Source organism: Aedes albopictus, chromosome 3 (genome assembly GCF_035046485.1).
Source record: "Aedes albopictus strain Foshan chromosome 3, AalbF5, whole genome shotgun sequence".
NCBI lineage: Eukaryota > Metazoa > Arthropoda > Insecta > Diptera > Culicidae > Aedes > Aedes albopictus.
Window position 1 is genome coordinate 149,288,067 of NC_085138.1, and position 14,563 is coordinate 149,302,629.

Sequence of the window (14,563 nt, forward strand, 5' to 3'; positions counted from 1 at the left end):
TTCCTTCGGAGATTTCTTCTAGAATTTCTTCGCGGATTTCTCCTGGAATTACTTCTGAAATGACTCCTGTATTTTTTTCGGAGATTCCTTTTAGAAATCCTTCAGGGATTCCTTCTGGACTACCTTCGTGGATTCCTCCTGGATTTCCTTCGGAGTTTCCACTTGGTGATTCCTCTTCAAATATCTTCTTGGAATTCCTTCGGGAATTCCTCATGAAATTCCTCCGGAAATTCCTCCTAGAATTCCTTCCCTAGGATTCTTCCTGGAATATTTTCGGGGATTCCTTCTGGAATTCTTTCGGAGATTCCTCCTGAAATTTCTTTGGTGATTCCTCTTAGAATTCCAACGGAGATTCCTCCTGAAACTCCTTCAGAAATTCCTTTAGGTATTCCTCTGGAATTTACTTCGGAAATTCTTCTTGGAAATCGGGGATTCTTTCTACAGTTCCTTCGGGGATTCCTTCTTGAATTTCTTTGGAGATTCCTCTTGAAATTCTTTCGAGGTTCCCCAATGGTTCCCTCTGAAATTCCTGCAGGGTTTTCTCCTGTAATTTCTTCGGAGATTCCTCCTAGATTTCCTTCGGAAATTCCTCCTGGAATTCCTTCGGAGATTCTTCCCAGAATTCTTTCGGGGATTCCTCCTGGATTTCCTTCGGAGATTCTTCCCAGAATTCTTTCGGGGATTCCTTGTGGAATTCCTTCGTTGATTCCTCCTGGAATTTCTTCGGGGATTCTTTCTGGACTGCCTTCGAGGATTGCTCCTAAAATTTCTTCGGAGATTACTCCTGGAATTCCTTCGGTGATTCCATTCCTCCTAAAATTCCTTCGGGGAGTCCTCCTAGAATTCCTTCCAGGGTTCCTCCTGGAGGGTTCTTCCTTCGAGAATTCCTCCTAAAATTCCTTCGGGCATTTCTTCTGATATTCCGTCGGAGATTTCTTAAGGAATTCCTTTGGGTTTCCCTCTTGAAATTCCTTTGGTGATTCCTCTTTGAATTTCTTCGGAGATTTCACCTGGAATTCTTTCGGGATTCCTCTTGGAATTCCTTCAAAGATTCCTCGTGGAATTCTTTCAGCAATTCCTCCTAGAATTCTCTCATTTATTTCTCATGGAATTCTTTCTGAGATTCCTCCTGGATATTTTTTGTTGATTCCATCTCGAATTCCTTTAGAAATTCCCGCTGGAATTTCTTCTGGGATTCCTCCTGGAATTTGTTTGCGGAATTCTGCAGTAATTTCTTTGAAATTTCTGCTTGAATCCATTTCGGGGATTATTCCTGGATTTCCTTCAGAAATTTCTCGAAAATTACAATCAGGGATTTCTTCAAAAGTTTCTGCGGGGATCTCTCTTGAACCACATCCTGCAGAAGTTTCTTCAGGATTTCATACAGCAGTTTCTGTAGATCTAGAATGATCTTAGGCTCCTCCTGGAATTCCTTCTGCGATGCATCTCTGAAATCGTTCGGGGATTCTTAAGTGTAAATAGTGCGACCTTATTATCAAATTTGATCGCTTCTAAAGGGTTTAAGAACACAAAACAAATACTGTAGCAAAATCTACATTTTTGCCCTTCATTTGCAATGGGAAGATGCAATATGCACTACACTAAGAATACGGGTAATGTCATAATAGGTCTAATTACTGGTTTCAGTGATGGACCCGAACATAAATAATGAAAATCATTCAAACGTAATGGTGTATGACCATTTATTCATGAAAAAGCTCAGACTACAAATGCAAGAGCGTAATTACAACTTTTTTGCTTTGCCAATGTTGATATTATGGTCAAATATTGGCGATTGACCGATTGGCCGATTGACGCCGCCGCCAAGCAAGATATAGTCGGCGCACAGGTCTACACCCGCCGTTCGTTTCGCTCTTCCACAGATCTAGTACGTTTCGGCACACTTGCATTAGGGGTGAAAAGTAGGCCATTTTAGCATACTTCAGCCAGCTGAAATAGTCAACTTTTCACAACGTAATTGCAAAAAAATCATGTAAAGGCGTTGAAGGCATCTTTCCTCATCTTTCCTCGTAAATTTGGGTCCTGGCCTACTGTGCACTGTATGCTCATCCTGTCCCTGGGTGCTCCTTCATTAGTACCATTTAACAAATCTTCGAAGTGCTTGTTCTACCTGGCTGCCACCATTGCATTGTTATATCAGTTAGCAATGTCCGTCCGAACATTGCACATGGCGAGCACTGACGCAGTCTTGTGCCGCTCACCAATGACAGTTGCATAAAACCTCCGCATATCGTATTCAATACATGCTTTCCAGCATTTTCTAACAACAAGTTGATATGAACCAAGAGGTCTGTGCCACCAAGAAGAGATAAAGTATTTAGTTATAAGCATTATTCTAGGCAGATAGTAATAATGGAAATACAGTTATTCTTTTTTTATAATCAATGGTAGCTTTGAGTATAAGTTTAACTCTAAAGCTTTCTTATCTCTACCAAGCTGTGTTAGCTTTTTCATTCAAACAGCTCGAATACTCACAAACATCCAAAGAAACCCAATTCCACTAAATTTTCCTCATTTTTCTCCACAGGGAAGGATCGGTGTATTTTCAACGGTCATCTACCTGCAACAATCAGAATGGCAACCACCATCAGCAATTGTTGCAGCAGCAGCCAGCCTCTCCACAGCAATTGGAGCTCCATACGCAACAGCAACAGCAGCACCATCATCATCCCCATCACCATACGCCGCACCACCGCCACCATCATCATCAGCCCTTGCAGCCCAAAAGCAGCTATCTTTCCGCTAATCACAAAATGTCCCACTCGAACTCGAACCTGGCGGAGGAGATCTCGCTGATGGCGCTGGAAAAGGACCTCAAGAGTCTGGACGAGAACGTCAACCAGATAAACCTGAAGGGAACGTCCTCGTCGGGCGGCAAGCGGAGCCTGGCCCGGAAGTTCTACTCCCTCAGTCAGCTGCTTCGGCGGACACGGCCTACTAAGCTGTAAATATCGTACATTGCATCGCAGCAGGCACCTGTTTTCTTGGTGTGCAAACAGCATCAGCGCTTACTTGGATTATAAATAAGTTGCTCCCCTTCCCGCGCTACTGTGCCAGAGCTTTAACATTGAGGACTGTATCGAAAATGGGCTGCTGACATTCCGAAGGATCATTAGACTGTTCCAAGGGAACAGCTATAGAAAAATGGTAAATGCTTCCAGCTAAATTTTCGACTCAGTCCTCAAATGCAATTATAGGAAGGGAGATTATCTTGAAGAATGCTCAAACGCATGACAAGGGAAACGTGATAACAAAGGAAACTGATTACACGTTCCTGTAGGGCCATCCGTTATGCTCCGGAATAATTTAAGTATTACACGTATATATTTACACACACAGACACACCCACGTTAGACGACGATTGTTTGGAGCTTAGCTCCGAGAAGAACAAATTATTGCTTCAATAGGCAGCAAAGCGTAACAAGTGAGAATATAAATTATTTGTAGAGAACAAGACAGAACCTACAAAGACAGCGAATGAACGAAACTAGAAATGTATATCACTGTTATGAGAATCTGAGATGTGTTTATGATATTAAGAAAAACTCAACGAGATAGCAAACAGTTTAAGCCAAGTTGCATTGTTGTGTAATGAAATCAATCAGTGGATTCAAATCAGATTTTAAAATAAAAGCAAACGGTCGTATATTTTAATACAAAACAATGAGAAAAAAATACATCGCCCACGACTGTCTATCATTTAATTTCACATTCCCATAATTATTTCTTCGCTTACAATGTTATTCAACTCATCCATCCAACACGTGCAAACCTATATCTGTGGGGACCAACGGTGGATCCGGAATGGACTGAGAGCACGATATGTATCGTTTTTAAAATCTCACGTGTGATAATCGGTTCGCTTCTAGCTAAGTCGTTATTCATTTGCTCTCTGAAACATAAACGGCAAACACTCCATAAATCAATCAAGCGCATGCCGACCCTATACATATATCATTCGAACGTTCTCTAATGGGGTTGGGGGGAGGTATTTCACGGTCCATAGAAATTTCGAAATTGTTATATGGCTTACTTACCTTACCGATCAGGCTGGTACTACTCGGTCCATGGCTGTTTGTCTCCAGTTCCGCACTCTGCGTAGGGTCCACAGATCGTCCTCCACTTGGTCGACCCGACCCACCTAGCTCGCAGCGCACCACGTCTTCTTGTACCGGTCGGATGACTCTCGAGAACCATTATAGTTGGGTTGCTATCCGACATCCTGATGACGTGATCCGCCCACCGTAGCCTCCCGATTTTCGCGGTATGGACGATGGTTGGTTCTCTCAGCAGCTGATGCAGCTCGTAGTTCATTCGCCTTCTCTGAGTCCCGTCTTCCATTTGCAGTCCGCCGTAGATGGTACGCAACACCTTTCGTTCGAAAACTCCAAGGGTGCGTTGGTCCTCTGCACGTAGGGTCCATGTTTGGTGCCCATAGAGGACGACCGGTCTAATCAGCGTTTTGTAGATAGTTAACTTCGTGTTACGGCGAACTTTATTCGATCGTAGAGTTCTGCGGAGTCCAAAGTAAGCACGATTTCCTGCCGCAATGCGCCTCTGAATTTCTCTGCTGGTGTCGTGGTCGGCAGTCACCAGTGAGCCCAAGTACCGCCTCGATTTCATCACCGTCTGTATAAAAATCGGGGTGGCGGCCGCGGTGATTCCTCCCTGAAGCCCTTTGCCATCATGTACTTTGTACTCGACACATTAATGACTAACTGCGCGTAGAAGGCTTCTTTCTCGTCATCAGGTCTTCCTTCGTGTGGGCAGTGGACGTTGATGATGCAGTAGTTGAAGAAACGGCCCTTAACTCTCAACATGCACATCCTTGCGTTGATCGGCTGCCACCCGATCTCACATTGTCGCATCTTGCCCAACACTATAAATCCTGTTCCCAGTTCATTGGTGGTGCCACAGCTTTGGTAGAAGGTAGCCGCTCGATGCCCGCTTTTCCACACTTTCTGTCCAGTCCAACAAAGTTCCTGCAACGCCACGATGTCGAAGTTGCGGGGATGTAGTTCGTCGTAGATTATCCTGTCACATCCTGCGAAACCTAGTGACTTGCAATTCCATGTTCCAAGTTTCCAATCGTAGTCCTTATTTCATCGCGTGGGTCTTTGCCGATTGTATCGAGTCGTATTTTCTCCTGAGGAATTCCACGGAGTCATGTCAGTCGATCCTGAGCGACCATTTCAAAAATATCGGAAACTTTGCACAGTTTTTCAATTTCATCTAAATCGCCATTTTTCGATAATAAACCTTCATATTCACTCACGACTAACTTTTGAAAAGGGTGTATGCGAAAATAGTTAATAAATATTCTAAAAGCTGTACAGCAAAAACGGATTGTTCGATTGTTATGAATTTTTCAGCAAAGTTAGATAACTAAATGATGATTCCTTAGAAAATATACACTGTAAAAAAATTCTTTTTTTACTTTAAAAAAATATGATTTTTGTCACAAAAACTCAAATATCTCAAAACCCTATCTTTTTACCAACGTAAATTTTTTATGGGAAATGGCTTATTATATCAGCTATCTACCATAAAATTTTGGTGATGGTAAACTGATAAACAAAAAAGTTATGACATTTCAAACATTTCATAGTTTTTACATTTAGTAACAAAAAAAAATTTTTTTCTGTGTGAATTATTTCGAGAATTATATTTTGATGCTGATTTTATTGTAAAGCCTACCGCCTGAATTAAACAAGTTGTTTTCATGATATTTTTGTTTGATTATTCATTGAGAGTGTCATACTTTTTATTGTACGTGACTGGTGAAAAAATTCCTTGATAATGTTGAAAAGCTGTTGATTATAAAAAAATGGAATTAAACTTATTTTTAAGACTAAAGCTGTATAATAAAAGTTTTATATACGCGTATAGGTCTAGTTTATCTGCAAAAAAATACCTTTTAGAGAACAGACTTTATGATCGGAAGAATGCGAGTAACTTCAACAACAACAAATGCATGAGAGGTACATACCACAGACAAACAGACGAAACGCCTAGAACAATTTTCGTGAAAATCCATCGCCCAGTTCACACTACCACCACCTGGTGGAAATGTTTCACGAAACACTGCGTTGTGCAATATCGTCATCAGACGGCGTTAGTGTGAAACGTCAAACGCAAAGAAAAACGATGGGCGCTCTTCTGGTTATGAAAGCCAAAACCAAGATTCAAAATGATCGTTAAAGGCGTGGTCAATGAAAATTTCGTCAGTGTTATGTTTGTTTGTCTGTATACATACCATGACAATGCTCACGAAAAAGCAAAAAAATACTACCGCTATGGATATTAAAATTTCTATAGTATTTTTTTTTTTCTTCAGCCAAGCAAACAACACCAAACTAGTCAGTTAAAACTAATAAGTGATTTTGTTTATTATAATCTAACGAACAACATGAACAGTCGCTTTCTTGTAGACCGTTTGATGAAAAAAAAAAATGTTCAAAAGAGTTACGAAATCTCACCGAAAGCACCATAGATAAACTGAAAGAGACTGGTTATGCCCAAATATCCACATTGAATACAAATTTACGCATTTGCACGTCCTGCCGTCTAGACTTTGACAAACGAGCCATCTGTATATCATCGGTAAAGCAGGGCGCAGGAAGTTCGAAAACGACAACAACTGAGAAATTGCCAGAAGTGCAGAGAGTCATGTCACCGTACCATCAGCGACATCTGTTTAAACAATTTAATCTCGCCCCTTTTCAAAAATGGTTTGAAATATTCTTCAACATCTATACCCATTTCAATATTTTTAACGTTGCAAAACACGCTTTCAACATTCATCTTGAAGAAGAGGGAAAACACTTGTCCTCAAATGTAACAGCAAATTAATGAATAAACGACTAATGCGCGGAGGGCGTGATAAAATCGGAACATTACTGTACATATAATATACATAATACATAACAAAAACAGCTTGTTTTACGCACGCAAGGCCATTAACAATAAAATCAGCATCAAACTGCGATTTCCGGCCGAAATAATTTACACTAAAAAAAATTATTACTAAATGTGAAAATTGTGAAATGTTTGAATTGTCATAACTTTTTTGTTTATTAGTTTATCATCACCAAATTTTTATGGTAGATTGCTAATACAATGGACCGTTTTCCCTAAAAAATTACGTTGGTAAAAAAGATTTGGTTTTGAGTATAGATAGTAGAGTATACATAGATCCGTCGATGATGAATCCGTTGTATCCAAACGAACTGTCAAAATTTGTATCCAAACGAGCATGACGTCACGATTTCAACAACAACAATGGAGCGCATGACGTCATATTCAACAGTCGCACTCCTGAAAAATACTATTCGCACGCTTGAAACATTTCACTCAGTGATGTCCGCAGATCTATGTTTACTCTACTATCTATAGTTTTGAGTTTTTTAAGTTTTTGTGACTAAAATGATATTTTTTAATTTTAAAAAAGATTTTTTTTCACAGTGTATATTTTCTTAGGAATCACCATTTAGTTATCTAAATTTGCTGAACAATAAAATCAGCATCAAACTGCGATTTCTGATCGAAATAATTTACACAGAAAAAATATTTAACAAATGTGAAAATTGTGAAATGTTTTAAATGTTATAACTTTTTTGTTTATTAGTTTACCATCACCAAATTTTTATGGTAGATTGCTAATACAATGGACCGTCTTCCCTAAAAAAAATACGTTGGTTAAAAGATAGGGTTTTGAGTTATTTGAGTTTTTGTGGCAAAAATTATATTTTTTCATGTTAAAAAAATTTTTTTTTCGCTGTGTATATTTTCTTGGGAATCACTATTTAGTTATCTAACTTTGCTGAAAAATTCATAGCAATCGAACGAACCATTTTGGCTGTGCAGATTTTTTGAATATTTTTGAACCATTTTCACATACACCCTTTTGAAAAGTTAGTCGTGATTCAAAATAAAAATATGATATCGAAAAATGGCGATTTAGATGGAACTGAAAAACTGTGCAAAGTTTCAGTTCAATAGAAAATCATGAATTAAAAAATTTCCTTAAATTTGATGCTGTTGCTTGGAATCGCTCCTATGTTATTCGCAATGGGGATTTTTACGGGTGGCTTATTGGGCCTACGCCAACACTCCTGTCTCGCCGGAGGGCCATCGTGCCAGTTCTGTTTAACGTCCCAACCAACACTGGGACGACCACGCTGATGGGGCTACCACCTTGGATCTAGCTGGGCGTGGTGCAGCGTTTCTTACTCAGCCGCTGGATGCCAGAACAGACGCTGTTTGAGCCGCACCTCCTTGGTGAACAGACACTCGGATCGTACCTCCTCAATCTAGCTGAAGTCAGAAGGACAACAGTGCCCAGGTTGCACTGCCAGCTAAGCATACAACTCTTAGCTGGCGGTCTTTGTCACCATTTGACATTTGAATGGTACTTACTGCATAGACATTGAACCACTGCCTGGAGGTATTTTTGAAGAAATTGCTGGAGTAATTCCTGGAGGAGTTCCTAGGGAAATTACTGGAAAAAATCCTGAAGGAGTGCCTGCAGGAATTTCCAGAGGTGTATCTGTGGGAATTGCTGGAGGCATTCCTGGATGAATCTTGGATGAATGTCTGGAAGAATCTGGAGAGGAATTCTGGGAGATTTCTATTTATATTTATTTTTTTTTCAATATTTCTGGAGAAATCCTCGAAAAAGTTCCTGAAGGAATCTGTGGAAAAAATGTGGAAAAACCCCTGAAGCAATTCCTGGAGGAATCTTTGGCAGAATCCCTGGAGGAATGCCTGGAAGAATCTTTAAAAAATCCTGAAGATATTCCTGAAGAGTTTCCTGGAACAATTTCTGCAGAAATCCCTAGAGGATTTCGGGGAAGAATCCTTGGAGTAATTTCTGAAGGATTTCCTGGAGAAATTTCTGGAGGATTTCCTAGAGGAATCCCTGGGAAAATTTCCTGGAAAAAATCGTGAAACAATCTCTGGAAGAATCCCTGAAGCAATTATTGAAGGAATCTCTGAAGCAATTCTTAAAGGAATCTCTGGAAATATTCCTGGAGAAATCCCTGAAAAATTCGTGAAGGTATTCCCGAAAAAAAATCCTGGAAAAATTTCTGCAGAAATTCCTAGAGGATTTCCTAAAGAAATTCCTGAGAAGTTGATAACAAAATTTCTGAGGGTTGTTCAGGAGCAATTCCTGGATCAATTCCTGGATCAATTCCCGGAGAAATTCATGGAGGAGTTCCTGGAGAAATTCCTGGATAAAATCCTGGAGGAAAGCCTGGAGGTATTCCTGTGGGAATTGCTGGAAGAATCCCTAAAGGAATTTCTGGAGGAATTTCTATCGAGAAGAATTCTTGAAACAATTACTAGAAGAATTTCTAGAAGATTCTCTAGAGTACCTCTGGTCGCTGAAAAAAATCATGGAGAAATCCCTGGAAAATCCCTTAAGAAGCTCCTGGAGGAATTATTAGCGGAATTCCTGGAGGAATCCCTGCAGTAATTCCTGGAGGAATTCCTGGAAAAAATCCAGAAGGTATTCCTAGAGAAAATCCTGGACGAATTTTTGAAGGAATCCGTGAAGGATTTCCTGAGGAAATTCCTGGATGAATTGCTGACACAATTTATGAAGGAATTCCTAGATTATTTCCTGGTGAAATTCTTGGAGGTATCCCTGAAGAAATTCCTGGGGTTGTTTCCGAAGGAATTCCTCGAGGAGACCCTGGAGAAATTCCTGGATGAAATCCTGGAGGAGTCCCTGAAGCAATGCCATGAGGAATATGTGAAGAAATAGCAGGAGGAATCTCTGAAAGAATTCCTGGAGAAATCTCTGCAAGACTCCAAGGACGAATCCCTGGAAGAATTCTTGGATTAATTCCTGGATAAATTCCTGGAAGAATTCCTAAAAGAATTCCTGGTGGAATTCTTTGAGGAAACCTTGAAGTAATTCCTGGAAAAATCTTTGGGAGAATTCCTTTAGAAGTTTCTGAAAAAATCTTTGGAAAAATCTCTTGAAGAATTCCTGAACGAGTTCCTGGAGTAATTCCTGGAGGAGTCCCTGAAGCAATTCCTGGAGGAATACTTGCAGGAATCACTAGAAGAATTTATGGAGAAATCTCTACAAGAATCCAAGAAAGAGTGCCTGGAGGAATTCTTGGAGGAATTCCTGAAAGAATTGCTGTAGGTATTTTTTAAGGGATGCCTAGAGAATAGCCTAGAGGAATGCTTGTAGGAGGAAAACACTAGAGGAACTCCTCGAGAAATCACTAGAGGAATTCCGGGAACAATTTCTGGATGAATTCCTGATGAAATTTCTGAAGGAATTTCCTGAGAAATTCGTAGGAGTAATTCCCGAAATAATCGCAAGAGGAATCCCTGTGGCAATTCCTGAAGAAATCCCTAGAGGGATTCCTGAAGTAACTCCAGAAGGAATTCCGGACGCAATTTCAAGAAGAATTCCTAAGGGAATATCTGAATAGTTCGTGGAGGAAGTACTAAATAGATTCCTGGAGGAGTTTTTTAGAGAATGCAAGGAGGAATTCTTGAAGGAATCCTTAAAGGAGTTCCAAGGGGAATCTTTCGAGGAATTTTTAAAATAAGTTGTTCCAGAAAGTATGCATCACGAAGGAATACTCGATAAAAATTCTGGCAAAATTCTTGGAGGAATCCCTGGATTCCTCCAAGAATTTCGCCAGAATTTTACTCGGGAATTCCTTCTGGAGGAATACTAGGAGAATGCCTGCAGGGATTCCCGGAGGAACCTCTGGAGAAACTCTTGGAGAAATCTCTAGAAGAATTCCTGGAGGAGTCACTAGAGGTATTTATGTAGGAATCCCTGGAGGAATTTTTAGAGGAATCCCTTCAGCAATTTCCAGAGGAATTCCTGGAATAATTCGTGGAGGAATGCCTGTGGAAATTCATGGAGGATTCCCTTGAGGAATTCCTAGACGAATCCCAGGAAGAATTCCTGAAGAAATCGCACATGAATTTGTAGGAGAAATCCTGAAGGAATCCTAAGAAGAATTCGTGAAGGAACTCCTTGAGGAATCTCTGTTGCAGTTCCTAAAGGAATCCCTGCAGGTATTCCTGAAGAAACCCCAGGAGGAATCTTGGAAGCAATTCCAAGAGAAACTCCTGAAGGAATTCTAAAAAGAGTTCCAGGGGGAATCCTTGAAGGAATTTCCCTGGAGTTGTTCCTGAAAGAATCACAGAAGAACTGAATCTCTGGAGGAATTCTTGGAGGAATCCTGAAGAAATCACAGATGAAATTCTTGGAGAAATCCTGAAGGAATCCTAAGAGGAGTTCGTGGAGGAACTCGTTGAGGAATCCCTGTAGCAGTTCCTGGAGCTATTCCTGAAGAAACTCCAGTAGGAATCCCGGACGCAATACCAAGGGGAATTTCTAAGGGAATCCCTAAACATTTCCTGGAGGAAGTACTGGATTAATTCCTGGAGGAGTTTCTCAAAGAATTCCAAGAGGAATTCCTGGAAGAATTCTAAATAAAAAGTTCCTTGAGGAATCCTTGGAGGAGTTTTTAAAATAATCTCTGGAGTTGTCGCTGAAAAGAACACAGAAGAAATACACGGCTGAATTCCTGGAGAAATTTTTGGAAGGCAACCTGGAGGAGTTCCTGAAGAAGTCCCAAGAAATCATCTGGGTGAATCCCAGAAGCCATCCCATGAGGATTCACCTAAGAAATCCCAGGACAGGTTTCTTAACAAATTCCTGGAAGAATTTCTGTAGGAATATCTAAAAAAAATATATGTAGGAATCCGTATCTGAAATAAATTCTGGACGAATTATTGTTGGAATCTATGGATGGACTCACACAATTTAGGCATTTAACCAAACTTGTTATTTGGTAAAATTATATAATGAGATTGGAATGGTTCTCTTGGAGAAACACTTGGCGAAATTTCTTGTGGTGTTCGAGTAAAAAAAAAGTGTTGATAATTATGGACAAAAACCTTACTTATTAGAATAGTTTATTTCCTGAGATATTTTTTCTGGAACTCTGAATTTTTGAAAAATTTAAAGTTGGTTTGAATTTAAAAAAAAATCTGTCGGCCGGGGAGGGGGGGGGTCTGCCCCCCTCTGGCTACGCCCATGGCCTTCGTGGCCATGGTGGACTAGCTCCAACAGTTCTGTGAGGATAATTATGAAATTTCGTTAGCAATTATGCTACTTTTTTACTTATTCGTTTATTTGGAAGGCTCGGGCGCCACATGGGCATAACTGAGCCGAAATCATTTGTTCATTTTTTTCACATTAATTTTACATTTAACATTTTTTATACTGCCTTAAATATGTTAGTTTGGGAAGCCGAAATACTTGCGGCTGTTTCGAGGTTACGGATTACAAAAAGTTATGTTTTATGATACTTATAGACATTTCCTTGCTAAATTTAATCAACATTGATCAGGTGGACGTAAAAACTTGAAGTATTTTTAGGCAAAGTACGTTTAATTGGCAAATTGAGAGATAAATTTGTGAAAAAATTACCACTTGTTTTGGTGGGATTCGAACCCACGACTCCGTTATCGCTAGTCCGGCGCTTTAACCAACTAAACTACAGAACAAGTTACAACTCTGCAGAATAGAAAGTCAAACTGGTAATTTTTTCACAAATTTATCTCTCAATTTGCCAATTAAACGTACTTTGCCTAAAAATACTTCAAGTTTTTACGTCTATTTCAGACATACTAGCCGACTGGTATAGCCCGAAAAGGGCAATAAAATCATTGTCATTGATCAGGTGATTTGAAAGCCACTGGTGTTGATAGGAGTGAGCATCAGTGAAAAATGTTCGTGTTTTTCATGTGCATTGTTTGTCTATTCATAACTTTTAAATTTTTCTGCCAATTTTCATTAAATTTTCACGCAGGAAGAACAAAATCGCGGAGCGTTGGAAGAACTGTACCGCGCTAAGGAAACACGAAAGTTCTACAAGAAGCTGAACAGCTCGCGCAGAGGCTTTGTGCCACAAGCCGACATGTGCCGACGCCGAGATTATCACGCGGGAATATTCTCACGACGAGCGTGAGGTGCTCGAGAGGTGGCGGCAGCATTACGATGAGAACCTCAATGGCGACGTTGCAAGTACCGAAGGTGGCGTGGGAACAGATCTACGACTATGTGCACAGGACGAAAGACTTCCGGCCCCTGACCTCCAAGAGATTGAGGAGGAGGTTGGCCGATTGAAAAACAACAAAGCCGCTGGAGCAGATAAACTACCAAGCGAGCTTCTAAAATACGGTGGAGAAGCACTGGTGAGAGCACTACACTGGGTCATTACCAAGATTTGGGAGGAGGAAGTATTACCGGAGGAATGGATGGAAGGTATCGTGTGTCCCATCTACAAAAAGGGCGACAAGTTGGATTGCGGGAACTACCGCGCGATCACACTACTCTTAGCGCTGCCTACAAGATACTGTCTCAAATTTTATGCCGCCGCCTATCACAATAGAAGTACAAGTGTATGTTTAAGTTATGGCTAAATTTCATAATGCGTTTTTATGAATTCCTTACGGTTATTTGCCTTTACACTCATATACCAAATATTTTATGGTCCACTGCACGAATTTATGCTGGCCTGCTTACTCCCACAGAAAATTTGACATTTGCATATAGAGTTGCCATATAGCCGAGGCGGTAAACGCACGGGTATTCAGCATGACCATGCTGAGGGTGACGGGTTCGATTCCCGGTCGGTCCAGGATCTTTTCGTAAAGGAAATTTCCTTGACTTCCTTGGGCATAGAGTATCTTCGTGCCTGCCACACGATATACACATGCAAAATGGTCATTGGCAGAGGAAGCTCTCAGTTAAAAACTGTGGAAGTGCTCATTGAACACTAAGCTGAGAAGCAGGCTTTGTCCCAGTGAGGACGTTACGCCAAGAAGAGAGAGAGAGAGATATAGAGTTGCATATTGTTCATTATGCAACTCATTTGAGTTACATTATGAAAAAAATCATTGAATAAAATTTTGTATGGAACTCGATGCAAAACTCAACATTTTCTGCACTCTTCGTATTTTTATAAATAAATGTACGACTCGTACTGAAAAAAACAACTTTTTGCAACTCGTCACATAACTATTATGCAATATTTTTTTTTCATATTGCAACTATTTTGATTATGCAACTCATTTCAGGTGCATTATGAATCAGTTCGGAAAAGTTGGCCACTATGATACCAAAATGGGTTATATAAAATAGAAATTATGATACTGAATTGCATAAAATTATTATTGTTCAACCAAGACTATTATTATCCACTCTCTACAGTTATTAAAGAAAAGCAGAAAATTATCTTTTACGTTGTTAAAAATATAAATGAAGCATATTGATGGCAATTAATAGAGTAAGGTGGGGCAAAAGTTCGACCTTAGTTGAAAATTCAACCTATTTCAAAAAATCGAAGCATATAAAAATAAATAAATACCGTGTGGTGATTCTACCATCCATGAGCTAAAATTTTGCTGAACATAGTTACGCCAAATGTCTTTTCAATTTTGAGTTACAACATTTTTTGTATGTGTGTGTTTTATTCGAACTCTTGCCCCA

At 40.0% G+C, this 14,563-nt stretch overlaps 1 protein-coding gene across 4 annotated transcripts in view; it reads left to right on the top strand.

Annotated features, from left to right (window-relative positions):
* The window catches only part of LOC115253773 (gonadotropin-releasing hormone receptor), a 217,736-nt gene extending 213,778 nt beyond the window's left edge, over positions 1 to 3,958 (top strand). For 3 of the 4 annotated variants that reach the window (XM_029871899.2, XM_062855693.1, XM_029871898.2), the window contains one exon: positions 2,549 to 3,958. In XM_029871899.2, coding sequence (XP_029727759.2) covers positions 2,549 to 2,969 — 421 coding nt within the window. In that variant the 3' untranslated portion in view covers positions 2,970 to 3,958. The remainder of the gene's footprint in view (positions 1 to 2,548) is intronic. The other variant, XM_062855694.1, reaches the window with a different exon arrangement.
* Positions 3,959 to 14,563: the final 10,605 nt, after the last annotated feature.